The sequence below is a fragment of the Micromesistius poutassou genome (genome assembly GCF_964030765.1).
Source record: "Micromesistius poutassou genome assembly, chromosome: 11".
Lineage (NCBI taxonomy): Eukaryota > Metazoa > Chordata > Actinopteri > Gadiformes > Gadidae > Micromesistius > Micromesistius poutassou.
In genome coordinates, this window is record NC_140281.1 from 5,168,006 (window position 1) to 5,179,577 (window position 11,572).

General features: G+C 46.2%; 2 protein-coding genes across 3 annotated transcripts; one reads left to right on the plus strand and one right to left on the minus strand.

Annotated features, from left to right (window-relative positions):
* Positions 1-1,164: 1,164 nt before the first annotated feature.
* On the minus strand, positions 1,165-7,462 carry usp12a (ubiquitin specific peptidase 12a). 2 transcript variants are annotated; one of them, XM_084475420.1, is made up of 9 exons: positions 6,887-7,462; positions 6,095-6,175; positions 5,150-5,363; positions 4,405-4,640; positions 4,037-4,113; positions 3,513-3,596; positions 3,124-3,321; positions 1,966-2,044; positions 1,165-1,853 (listed from the first exon to the last, which is right to left on the minus strand). In XM_084475420.1, exons 1-9 carry the CDS (start codon positions 6,932-6,934, stop codon positions 1,752-1,754), a joined length of 1,119 nt encoding a protein of 372 aa, XP_084331546.1. In that variant the 5' UTR covers positions 6,935-7,462; the 3' UTR covers positions 1,165-1,751. The 2 variants fall into 2 exon arrangements, 1 of the variants encoding a protein (XP_084331546.1); XR_014637489.1 differs by having other exon boundaries at positions 1,797-1,853; positions 3,124-3,355.
* Positions 7,463-7,540: 78 nt separating this feature from the next.
* Positions 7,541-11,312, plus strand: rpl21 (ribosomal protein L21). The gene is made up of 6 exons (XM_084475421.1): positions 7,541-7,614; positions 8,386-8,464; positions 8,584-8,645; positions 8,964-9,076; positions 10,799-10,949; positions 11,193-11,312. The coding sequence occupies exons 2-6, from the start codon at positions 8,398-8,400 to the stop codon at positions 11,280-11,282; spliced, it is 483 nt and encodes a 160-aa protein (XP_084331547.1). The 5' UTR covers positions 7,541-7,614; positions 8,386-8,397; the 3' UTR covers positions 11,283-11,312.
* The last annotated feature ends 260 nt before the right edge of the window (positions 11,313-11,572 follow it).

Sequence of the window (11,572 nt, forward strand, 5' to 3'; positions counted from 1 at the left end):
GAAGACCCAAGACCTGCTCCACGTCAGACCACTAGAAGACCCAAGACCTGCTCCCCGTCAGACCACTAGAAGACCCAAGACCTGCTCCCCGTCAGACCGCTAGAAGACCCAAGACCTGCTCCCCGTCAGACCACTAGAAGACCCAAGACCTGCTCCCCGTCAGACCACTAGAAGACATGGAGAACTGCTCCACGTCAGCAGACCGCGAGCGGAACAATGGGCATTGGGCAACATGTTTTCGCCTTCATTTGTAATCCTACCCGATAGTCACCTGTGTTAGAAGGAATATCGCCTGATATCCGGCCTTACCTCGACTCTCGGAGATATGACTCTTGGATTAAACGGCAGCCTTCTGCTTCATGTCAGTGATGATCTGTGATGGCGGCAGGTGCGGAGGACGCAGCCCGGGAAGGAGCAGACCGGAGCCTGCTAACGGAGATGAGCGCGAGGAAGCGCACCGCCATGGACTGCGGCTGTGCAGCGGATCAGTGAGGCTGAGCAGCGGGCAGGGAGAGGAGCGAGGGGGGGGGGGAGGACTGATGGGGGTGGGGGTCCCGAATGGGCCACACTCCGCAAACAAGGTTTCTATCGGAAAGCTCCGGCACACAGCTTAATGCCATGAGGTCCAGTCCCGGCCGTCCCAAGGACATGGGGAGATTTAAGGTCTCCTGGTGGGTTTTGTGTTAGTGGAAAACTGTTTACGGTGCAATATATCTTAAAACTCGGTTAAATCATAACAGGGATCATTTAACCTGTTTTTTATTCCTTACCAATAAGCTTAATAAAATAAATGTGTGTTATTTTGATGAGTCACCTAAATTAAGCCGTGCACTGACTGCAGATAGATTTGTCAATATTAATCCGGGTCTCGGTTCCGTTAGAGATCACCATTGTTGTCCCTTCCCAACTGGAAGCGACAACTTCACCAATTCCTTTCCCCCTCATTCATTGTCCATAGTTTGAATACTTCATCAATGCGTCCCACTCGATTATATGCATAAGATGGGCAATTTGAGACCTTGATGGGTTCCATCTGAATGGATTATAAATAGGCTTGGCTGCTGTCATTGCAAGGTACCGCCGCTAGTGGGCAGTCTCCAGCTGGTATGAGTCATCGGTGCGCACCTGTGAACGGAGAGGACTGGACGCACACGCGACTTGAATCTTATCAGCTTTTATTATTTTTTTCCTTTAAAACAGAAAATGGTCGCTTTACAATGGGCCTTTCAGGCAAACCCTCACATTTAACTTGCCAACACTTACAAAACGGTATCAAAAGTGCACCATAGTGTCAATACATCTTCTCATGGTCTAATATTTTATTCTTTTTCCAATGATATTATCTTTTTCGTAATATTTATACAAATACCCCTCTGTACACTGTAGAAATACACCACCCACCAATCCCCATCTCTTCCTCCCGTCCCCCCACCTACCCTCACCCCCTCAACACAAACTGATCTCAGAAGTGCAGTGTTTCAGGGTGAGTGTGGGAGGGGAGGTGGGAGGGGCCAGGAGGAAAGAGCGGGGCATTATACACATCAAATGAGTCATTAAATACCCGTTCACCTCCCACACCCCATGCCAGAAAATGAGTAAAGAATCGCAGGCCACTGAACCCACCCACCAACCACTATACAAACCCCTACCCCACCCAATATTGTTTCAGAAAAAACAATCCCGCCAGCCATCTTCTCATTCATGAAACGGACCCCTGCCCCACGTGGCGACCACCTCTCTGGCCCGGCCCCTCAGTCTCTGGACTGGTAGAAGAGGATATAGCCCGACTCTGAGTTCTTGGAGATCTCAGAGGTGAGTCCGTAGAACTCCTCAATGGCCTGGGCGTCGATTTTCTGGAGGGGACAAGATGAGGGGGGGGGGTTAACATGCATTGAACGAGAGTAACTGCTACATGCACACAATCACACTGTGCGTGTGTGTGTGTTAGTGTGTGCGGGTGTGTACCTCTACGATGTCATCGTCAAATAGAAGCCAGAAGTCGTGGCTCTTCACAATGGCGATGTAGTGACCGCGGTTCGGACCACTGCACACAAACAAGAGCCACACGTAGTAAACACCTTCAGCGATGGAGTTCAATTACATGGAGGTACTACTGAGCCATACTCTAACACACACCTGAGACCACAAGCTGAACTGCAGTTAATGGTGGCGAACAAAAGGTTACACAGACTGTAGGAAATTGCAGAGTAATTACCTCACTATTATAACTATAGTGAGGTACTATAGTCAGGGAAATGTGTTGATGAGCATTCTTTAACTGAACCGGTGGGTCAGATTTAAGTGGTGGGAGTACTAGACTAACCCTAATAGGGGTTATTAATCATAAAGGTTATAAATAGGGATGCACCGAAATTTCGGCCACCGAAATTTTTCGGCCGAAAATGGCCCAAAAGCGCATTTTCGGCTTTTGGCCGAAACACTTTTATCACCGAAACAACACGGCCGAAACAGGAAATTGTGATGACGCAAACAAAAACCGCGGCCAGCACACGCTTGTCTGGATAAGCGCCTCTGCGCCAACATGTCTGCGGTGTGGGCATATTTCCATATATCTGAAAGACTAAATGTAGTAATCTAGAGAACCTTGTTTTCATCCAAACGAGCCGTCTTTAGCGACAGCTCGCTATGAGACAGCTTCTATGAACTGTCGGCTGTCAGCCGAGTTTAGGGACCGTCCGCAAAGTGCTGACAGCTTCTATGAGCTGTCGGCTATCATCCGGAGCTTAGTCTGCAAAGTGCAAAACGGAAAACGGTGTTGTTGTTTTTTCAGTACTAAATAAATATTTTTATACTTTTAATAATTGTTTTATTCTTTGAATTGCAATGCCTTGATTTTAGTGAGGTTAGTACACAGTCATAGCTATAAATGCAATGGTAGGCCTACTAATAATTGGCATAATTTATTTCGGTGTTTCGGTTTTCGGTTTTCGGCCTTGGTTTCCTCATTTTCGGTTTTCGGTTTCGGCCAAGAATTTTCATTTCTGTGCATCCCTAGTTATAAAGGTTAAAATAGAGAATTTTCCTTGATTTCCTCTGTGTTCAAGAGCTGCTCCGCTCCTAAAACCCTTTCATGTGTTAATTTTAAGACGCTGGGAAACAAACCTCCCACAATGCACCACCACGGCCACTAGGTCGTACAGTCTCTCAGGGTTGGTGGCATCTCCGGACGTGTTGAAGAGGCGGAGCTCCAGGGGGAAGACGACGCGATAGGACAGCTTTGTGTAGCGCTGCAGCTGCTCCATGTACTTGAAGCGCTTCAGGTGCAGAGCCAGGATCATGGGTAGCTTCTTCACTCGCATCCTGGGAGAACCACAGTGGAGTCAACACACACATCCTGGGAGAGAACCACAGTGGAGTCAACACACACATCCTGGGAGAGAACCACAGTGGAGTCAACACACACATCCTGGGAGAGAACCACAGTGGGGTCAACACACACATCCTGGGAGAGAACCACAGTGGAGTCCACACACACACACAATGGAACAGACCTTTTGTGTGCCTCCTGTTTGCTTCTGCACTCTTCGCAGTAGTACTTGTACTCGCTGCACAGCGTCTCAGTATTACTGAAGCCTCTGTGCAACAAAAGAGATTGAGTCAGATCCTCTACATGGCACGAGATTGGATTTAAAAAAACCCAGACACCAGGGGAAATTAAGAAGGCTTCACTGATGTCCTTTACCGTAGGACAAAGAATGCTCCTCCAATCGAACGTTTGGACCAAGACAACGCAAAGACGGGTTTGACAGTAACTTAATTTACAGGCACAGACATCTTACAGTGCCTACAACGTTTCACTGTTTACTTTTAAATCATATGTCAGTCGCCAATAAACTGCTTATGGATAAGCAGGTAGGTATTAGACATCTTGCCCACAGATGCCTACACATATGGACATTGGGAAGCGAACCTCCTAGTGACTACACTATCCCCTAGCCCCACTGTTCACCAAGCAGCTTCCATGGGACCATCACACCCAACCACCACATGATGGGAGACGTGCACCAGGGCTTACCTGAGGCAGTGAGTGATGGAGGTGTTCTGCTCCACGTCCACAGACAGGTCCAGGAAGTCCTCATCCTTGCTGCTTATCTGTGGAGAACATTCATTTACATGGACCCCCATCAATAGCAAACATTAAATAGCAATAAACAAGTTGTGCCATAACTGATCCAAATGGTTTTTGACACATCACGGTTAGACTATCTACACTCAACATCCACATCTACATCTCAATTCCTAATACAATCTAATAACAAAATCACTTCTGATGGTATCGGTTAAAACCATGATGTCATCGGTAGCCTCCCTAGACCTGCAGTCAGATGGCAGGATGGGGGTTAGTAGTGGTTACTAGTGTTGCAGTCGGACTGGCCTACGTACCGTTTCACAGGTGAGGCAGCGCGTCTCATTGGTCAGTGTTCCCTGGAAGATCTCGTGGACCCAGGTGGGTGCGGGCGTGGCATTGCTGTTGTTGTTCTGGGAGTCCAGTGAGCCGTTGGCCAGCCGGCCGTTGGGCTTATCCTGCCTGCGCTCCTCCTGCAGCAGGTCAGCGATGGTGTTGAGCAGGTAGTTCAGGAACTCATGGGCATCCTGCTGCATGTAGTTATCAAAGAGCTCTGGACGGAGAGAGAGACAAAAGCAGAGAGACATGAAGAGAGAGACACAGAGAGAGACACAGAGAGAGACAGAAGACAGAGAGAGAGAGAGACACAGAGAGAGACAAAAAGAGACAGAGACAGACATAGAAAGAGAGAGACATGAAGAGAGAGACAGAGGGAGAGACATGAAGAGACACATAAAGAAACAAAGAGAGCGACATAGAGAGAGGGACAGAGAGAGAGACAGACATTGAGACATAAAGAGAGAGACGTAGAGAGAGAGACAGAAAGAGAGAGACAGAGAGAGTTGTGAGAAAGGAAGTGAGATAGCAGAGTAGCGAATAGCTCAGCTTGAGTGAAATAGAAACCAACCAACTGAACCGAGCTGTACAACGTGTTCAGAAAGGACCACAAGAAACCTCAGAAATCTCCCTACCTCACCCTTCCTGTCCAGCCCCACCCAAACAGAATGCCCACCCAGATGAAGGCCCCCTGTGGCGGCCCGCTCCATCACCCTCTCCTCTCACCATTCTCCTTGCGGAGCCGGGTGATGAACTTCTTGGGCGGTATGACGCCAACCTTCCTCTTCTGGTTGGTGATGCTGTGGAACAGGTCCGCCAGGCAGGTGAGCAGGTTCTCCTTGCGCCGCGGCTGGCTGCGGTAGGCCAGGATCTTCTCCCGGAATGGCCGGCAGAAGTACAGCGCCTGCAGCACCGAGTTGCAGTAGCAGGTGTTCCCGAACTGGGGAGGGGATTGAAGGAGCAAATGACATTAGAGAGAAAGCCATTGTGATTCACTTTACATTTACATTTAGGGCATTTAGCAGACGCTTTTATCCAAAGCGACTTACAATGGTGAATGCACACATTCACACACGGAGCAGTCAGGGTGAGGTGTCTTTCTCAGGGACACCTCGACACATGCTAGGAGGAGCTGGGGATCAAACTAGTACATTAGTATATGATACACGTGAACCTCCTAAGATGCCGCAATTTGATTGGTTCGCTATCTCGGGATATTGGGCAATATCCCATGATTGAGATCTCAAACTCGGGCTATTGTTTTCATGCGAGTGACGGTCGTCTCGACACACTAATAAAAACAAATAAACTGCTAATAAAAACAAATAAATCCCGGCAAAAAGTGTTATCTTGTTTATTTTTGGAGTGTTCACGTGTAGTATATACTAAATATATATAAATATATAAATAAATATATAAATATATAACTATTATTCACCTCAGGCTCCGTGAATAGTGGGGAATAGCCCCCCACTATTCACTTCGCCGAATAATTGTTAAATAGTGCAAAACCACCATAGCAATATTAATAAATAAAACAACAGCAGCCAAAGGCAGTAAATGCATTCCACAAATGGTAAACTGTGAATTGCGTAGGTAAAAATATATATATTTTAAATGTTCCTGTACATTATGTCAGTCGCTGAGCCAAGAGTGCAGTACATCACTTACATTGACGAGGCCGAAGTAGTGCTCATTGACGGGAAACTGCTCAGAGCCAATCTCTTTCTCCAGAGCAGAGGCATTGGCGCCCTGCAAAGAAAAAAACAAAAAGTGTTTGCAATATACAAGACATTACGCTAACCCTTACTGACAGATGATGGGATTAGTCACTCCCCACACCATTCATACACTGGTTCCGTGGCGCACTGCATGGTGTGGGATGACTTTAATGTTTTAACAGAGGATGGTGCTGGGACTGAGACGTGCTCTGGTGATGGACCTGGAGCGGGTCCTTAACTGCGCAGCTGGTAATGTCGTCATTCACCTATCAGCGCCTCACGTCAATCCGGCTCAGTTGGAGAGCGGCTTGAACCTAGTTATCAGCGTGAATTTACGCCCGGTGGTAACCAGTCCGTCTTCCCATCCAGATGTTGAACTGGGATATGTAACACGGTGGGCTAGCTGGCCGTCACCACTGTAGCAGGTTCACCTCTGATCGGACTGCAGCCAACATATCGGTGCTCCTGCTGTATGAGCTATTCACTACCTTTATAACAACCCAAACATCCACCCACATCTCAGGGGGAACCGAAACGATATTACGAACGAGGAGACGGGGGGCAGGGCTAGGGGGGAGCAGGGCTAGGTGGGAGGCTGCTTCTCCTGACACTGCGACCAGAAGAGGATGTTTTCACTAAATCTGTGGTCACACGCGGGATATCGAGCCAGGGCCTTGGGTCACATCTTAGTAATCACCATCCCCAAACCCTCCGACAAATAAGAGAAAATATTAGAGCTTACCATGGTACAAAAAGAGGCGAATTTTGAGACAGTCATTAGGATTTCCATTCGGCCAGCGCCATCTTCCCCCGTGTTGCGGCGCGCGGCTCCTCGTGAGGCGGTGGGCTCGAGACGCGCGGCTGCGCTGTGAGTCCTACTACATCACCCGGGTTACTATAAAACCAGTAAACTCACCATAAAGACCGTAAATACTCCCTGTACAGAGTTGTGTTCACCGAGAAACGGTCACAGCCTTCCCATTTCGGAATTGAACCTTGCGTTAATAAATTATGTTGCTCCGTGTGTCAAAGTTATGTTGAGAGTTGTATCTTCAAGATATATAAATAGATGTACACCATTCCCGGTTTAAGTATATGCAGTCGTTTAACCGCTGAACACCGATAACACGAACTAAACCGTTCAATTTGTCTTGTCGTATGGTTCAACGCAGTTCGCCCTCCCGTCAAAATGTCCACTGGAGTTGTAAACAAATCAGAAAGAAAGTCCAGAAAATCCACTATCAACATCTGATTTAGGACCATCTGATGTTTATAATTTGGACGCTCATTGTTAAGGAGATATTGGGACGTGCTGATCCTGGGTCAGTTGACTGGTGTCCCGTTTGCTCAGGCGGCAGGTCTTTTGCTCAGGCCATATCCTCGGATGCCTGGATGTGACTTAACAAGGCGGAGCTTTGGGTCCTTCCATCTCTCTTTCCGCCGTACCCGCCATCTTGTAAGCGAACGGGGGTAAGATATGCTCCGCTCTAAAAAAATACTTTTATGCGTTCATTTTAGTAGTACGGGGATATAAAGCCACGAAAAGATACATTATAATGAATATGCTTAAGATATTGAGTTATTAAGCAGTTGATGGTAGCTGAGAGCAGAGTTGACGCTGTTGTGTGTGAGTGGAGCGGTGGCGTGGCTCCCATGTGGGCTGCAGGACCGCTCCGACGGGCCTTAAGCTACGAGAAACGAGCTTTACACTGACCGATTTATATATATATATATATATATATATATATATATATATATATATATAGTGTACGATTATGCACTCAGACGCGTGTTTTATTTATATATATATATATATATATATATATATATATATATATATATATATATATATATATATGCCTGTTTGATTAACTGTAAAGAAATGGGTTGATGTACACCAACCCAGGTCCTGGTTAACCCGGGTCGACCAGGGAAATACCAGCGTTAAGCAGCACTCGGGTTAACCAGGTTCAGCAATTAAACCCTGGTTAAATCACCAATACAAACGTTTTTGTATTTTGATGGCTAAGACCCCGGTCCTTCTTTTAATACGTGTGCTTGATATAGGCCTATTGTAAAAACAAATGTGGTTGTCCAGAAAAGTCCTCTCCAGAGCACTGGAAGTGGTCTCTTAAGGGACCGTCACTGTTGGACGTTAACGTCATCCTGAGGCGTTATAAGCAGAACTGTTATTCCCAAGTCGAATTGCTGATGAATGTCAATGTGTGGTTTATTCGACAGTAATCAGGCATCATGACTAACACCAGAGGCAAGAGGAGGGGAACGCGGTATATGTTCAGCAGGCAATTCCGCAAACATGGTAAGTATACCCCCTTGTAGAACTCTTTGACATGTGTACCTGTCTGTTAAATATAGGTTACTTTCCAACTAGTAATTGGGTCAGGGATGTGTTTTGTAACATTTTATTTAATTGTACAGGACCCATTCCTCTATCCACCTACATGCGCATCTACAAGAAGGGAGACATTGTTGATATCAAGGTAAGATCAGCCATACTCTTAAACTGGATCCTGTTGGAGAAGTTAAGTTGTACCATGTGCTTACGTATGCCTACAGTTTATTGACTTGATTACAATTTTTATTAAGGCTTGGTGCTTTGCAATTAACACTGATCCTGATTCAATTCAGTGTCATTTTTTAAGGTATATTCTGGAGGTGTTGGATAATCTGACATCTTCTTTCAACATTCCTTATTGGCATACATTTGGAATTAGTTTGCTGATCTGATCGTTGAAATAACTTGTCACAATGCTGTTAATATTTTGTGGAGGTTTCTCATGTAGTTTGTATGATTCCAGGGCACGGGTACCATTCAGAAAGGAATGCCTCATAAGTGCTACCATGGCAAGACTGGCAGAATCTACAATGTAACCCAACATGCCGTCGGCGTCATCGTCAACAAGCAGATCAAGTGAGTAAAACCACAGTAAAGGCAGCCTTTTAACACCTGTTGGTTGATGGAACGCCTGTACTTTCATCTGCCACGCTAAGATAAAAAGTCCCACCTTCACTTTGCCACAAGGATCGCTACATGTCCTCAGTGGTCATTCATGTGGGGCAGAGTACCTTCCTCGAGCAGCCCCACCCAACTACTGTTGGATGTGGGGCTGCAATGAGGAGACAGTTTTATTATCAGTCAGTACATTTGCATGCACAGCTTAATCCGATTAAAGCCATAGTTCGACTATGCTCCGCAATTGGACAACTGCAATTGTCCGGTTATGCATGGCGGTGAGTAAAGTGGTAATAGAGCCACCGGTTGACCTCTTTACGTCACCAGCAACAACAAACTCAGGCGGCATTCGAGAAAGATGTTTTCAGTAGACAGCGGTCAGTTCACTTTAGGTCCATATCATTTCTCCGACACTCCATTGTTACAGTATGCGGACTGCTCTGGCTGCTCTGCTGGCGGAGGAGTCCGCGTACGACCGCGAGGGCGGAACAATGCAGCGGACCTGAAGTGAACTGACACCTGTCTGCTGAAACATCGCTTTCTCCTCCATGTTCGTTTCAATCTGGACTTCAGAGAGCCAAAGTTAATTTCCCCAATTCCTTTCCCCCATGGGCGAGATAAACCCTACTAAGAGTCTTTACTTGTTGTGGAAGTACCCGAGAGTCTGAGAACCCGACCCAGTCTGTAAGATTCATAATATCAGAATACAATAGTCAGTTTGGCCACGGCGCAATGAATGAATAAAGATTGTAGTTATTTTACAACCTTGTTGATGAGAAACATTTAGAAAAACATGTACTTTTAATTCAGCCTTGGGTGAAATTGAAGCGTAGTGTGTACTGAATGCATGTTGATGATGATACACTCCTTGTAGGGGGTAACTACATTGGCATCTTCTGCACCAGCTTTTTAAATGAATCGCCTATCCGAAGTGAATTGACAGCTGTCTACTGAAAACATCTTTCTCCCACCGGAGCAGCCCCTCCACTGCCCGTCCTATACGGCATTCCCCGCCGCGGCGCAATGAATGAATGAATGAAGATCGTAAACACGTCAGGAGAAAAAAACATTTATTTTGACAGATGTGCCCGAAGTTACTTCTTTACAACCTTGTTAATGACCCACATTTAGAAAAACATGTACTTTTAATTCAGCCTTGGGTGAAATCGAGAGTAGTGTCTGTGTGCTTCCACCTTTAATGAATGCATGCCATGCGCACTCCCGCGGCCGGGACACAATTCTTATAGGGGGTAGCTACATTCACCGGCTTCCATCTTCTGCGCCACCTTTTTAAATAAATCAGTTTCTCGTTTTCCGACGGCGACAACATGACTATTGTCTACTTCCGGCTCACGGCCCTGGGAAAAGATCTCGAGCATGCACAGAACTCAATTCAACGCATAATCCAATCCCATTCCGTACATGCACGCTTAACTCGACTATGACTCAAATTATCTAGTGGTCTTAATTTGACTATGAGAAACCCGATTAGATTTTAGCTCGACTAAGGTGTATACATGCATCTTAGCAATCCAATCATAGTTGGACTAACCCAATAATTTGACTTGAGTGTCATGTAAACGTGTGACTGTGAATTCACTATCTGTGAATTCATTTTGATATTATTCAGTTTCCTCTGGTTACGGCTGTATTAAAGGTGTTCCGTGTGTCTCCTCTCAGGGGTAAGATCCTGGCCAAGAAGATCAACGTGCGCATTGAGCACGTGAAGCACTCTAAGAGCAGGGACAGCTTCCTGCAGCGTGTCAAGGCCAATGAGAAGAAGAAGATTGATGCCAAGGAGAAGGGCACCTGGGTGGAACTCAAACGTCAGGTAGCTAAAGCAAAGAAGCATTCAATGAATACTTAACATTTATCATTCATTTTACACAATGAGCTGGATGATTGGTATTTAAATATCCCCAGTCTTGACTGAAGTGAATTAAACTTAAATTGGGTACAAAATTCATACTGTTATTTGTTTGTCTTCAGTGATTTTCTGCTGTTTAAAATGGAACTTTTGTAACTATTTTCCCATCTTAATGTGTCGAGTTAACCATGGTCCCTATCTCCTCAGCCTGCCACTCCCCGTGAGGCTCACTTCGTCAGCACCAAGAACAACCTCCCTGTGCTGCTGGAGCCCATCCCCTACGAGTTCATGGCATAAACTCAGCCCAATAAAGACGTTTCTACTCATGCCGTGTCTCTGGTCTCCTTGGTGTCTTGTGGGTGGGCTGTTGCATTGTGACCAACAGCCATCCCTCATCGAGGATCATTCTCCATGTTGATGTAATTATCAACCACTGATGTGAAACATAACTTCACCCACAAACTGAGTGATGGTTGTGAAGCAAGCTCTATGCTGTACGACAGGCCTATTCAACTAGCGGCCCGTGGGCCGAATACGGCCCTTGTTCTTTTTTCTGGCCCGTAAGAGGTTGCCTGCAAGCTGAAATT

What these genes read in the sequence shown, in the direction of transcription:
- usp12a (XM_084475420.1), bottom strand. Translation starts at nt 6,934, where the DNA reads ATGGAAATCCTAATGACTGTCTCAAAATTCGCCTCTTTTTGTACCATG. An exon ending in CCGGCTCCGCAAGGAGAATG is followed by an intron (nt 4,641 to 5,149) that starts GTGAGAGGAGAG and finishes CTCTCCGTCCAG; the next exon opens with AGCTCTTTGATAACTACATG. An exon ending in TCCATCACTCACTGCCTCAG is followed by an intron (nt 3,597 to 4,036) that starts GTAAGCCCTGGT and finishes TTTGTTGCACAG; the next exon opens with AGGCTTCAGTAATACTGAGA.
- rpl21 (XM_084475421.1), top strand. Translation starts at nt 8,398, where the DNA reads ATGACTAACACCAGAGGCAAGAGGAGGGGAACGCGGTATATGTTCAGC. An exon ending in CAGGCAATTCCGCAAACATG is followed by an intron (nt 8,465 to 8,583) that starts GTAAGTATACCC and finishes TTAATTGTACAG; the next exon opens with GACCCATTCCTCTATCCACC. An exon ending in GAGACATTGTTGATATCAAG is followed by an intron (nt 8,646 to 8,963) that starts GTAAGATCAGCC and finishes GTATGATTCCAG; the next exon opens with GGCACGGGTACCATTCAGAA.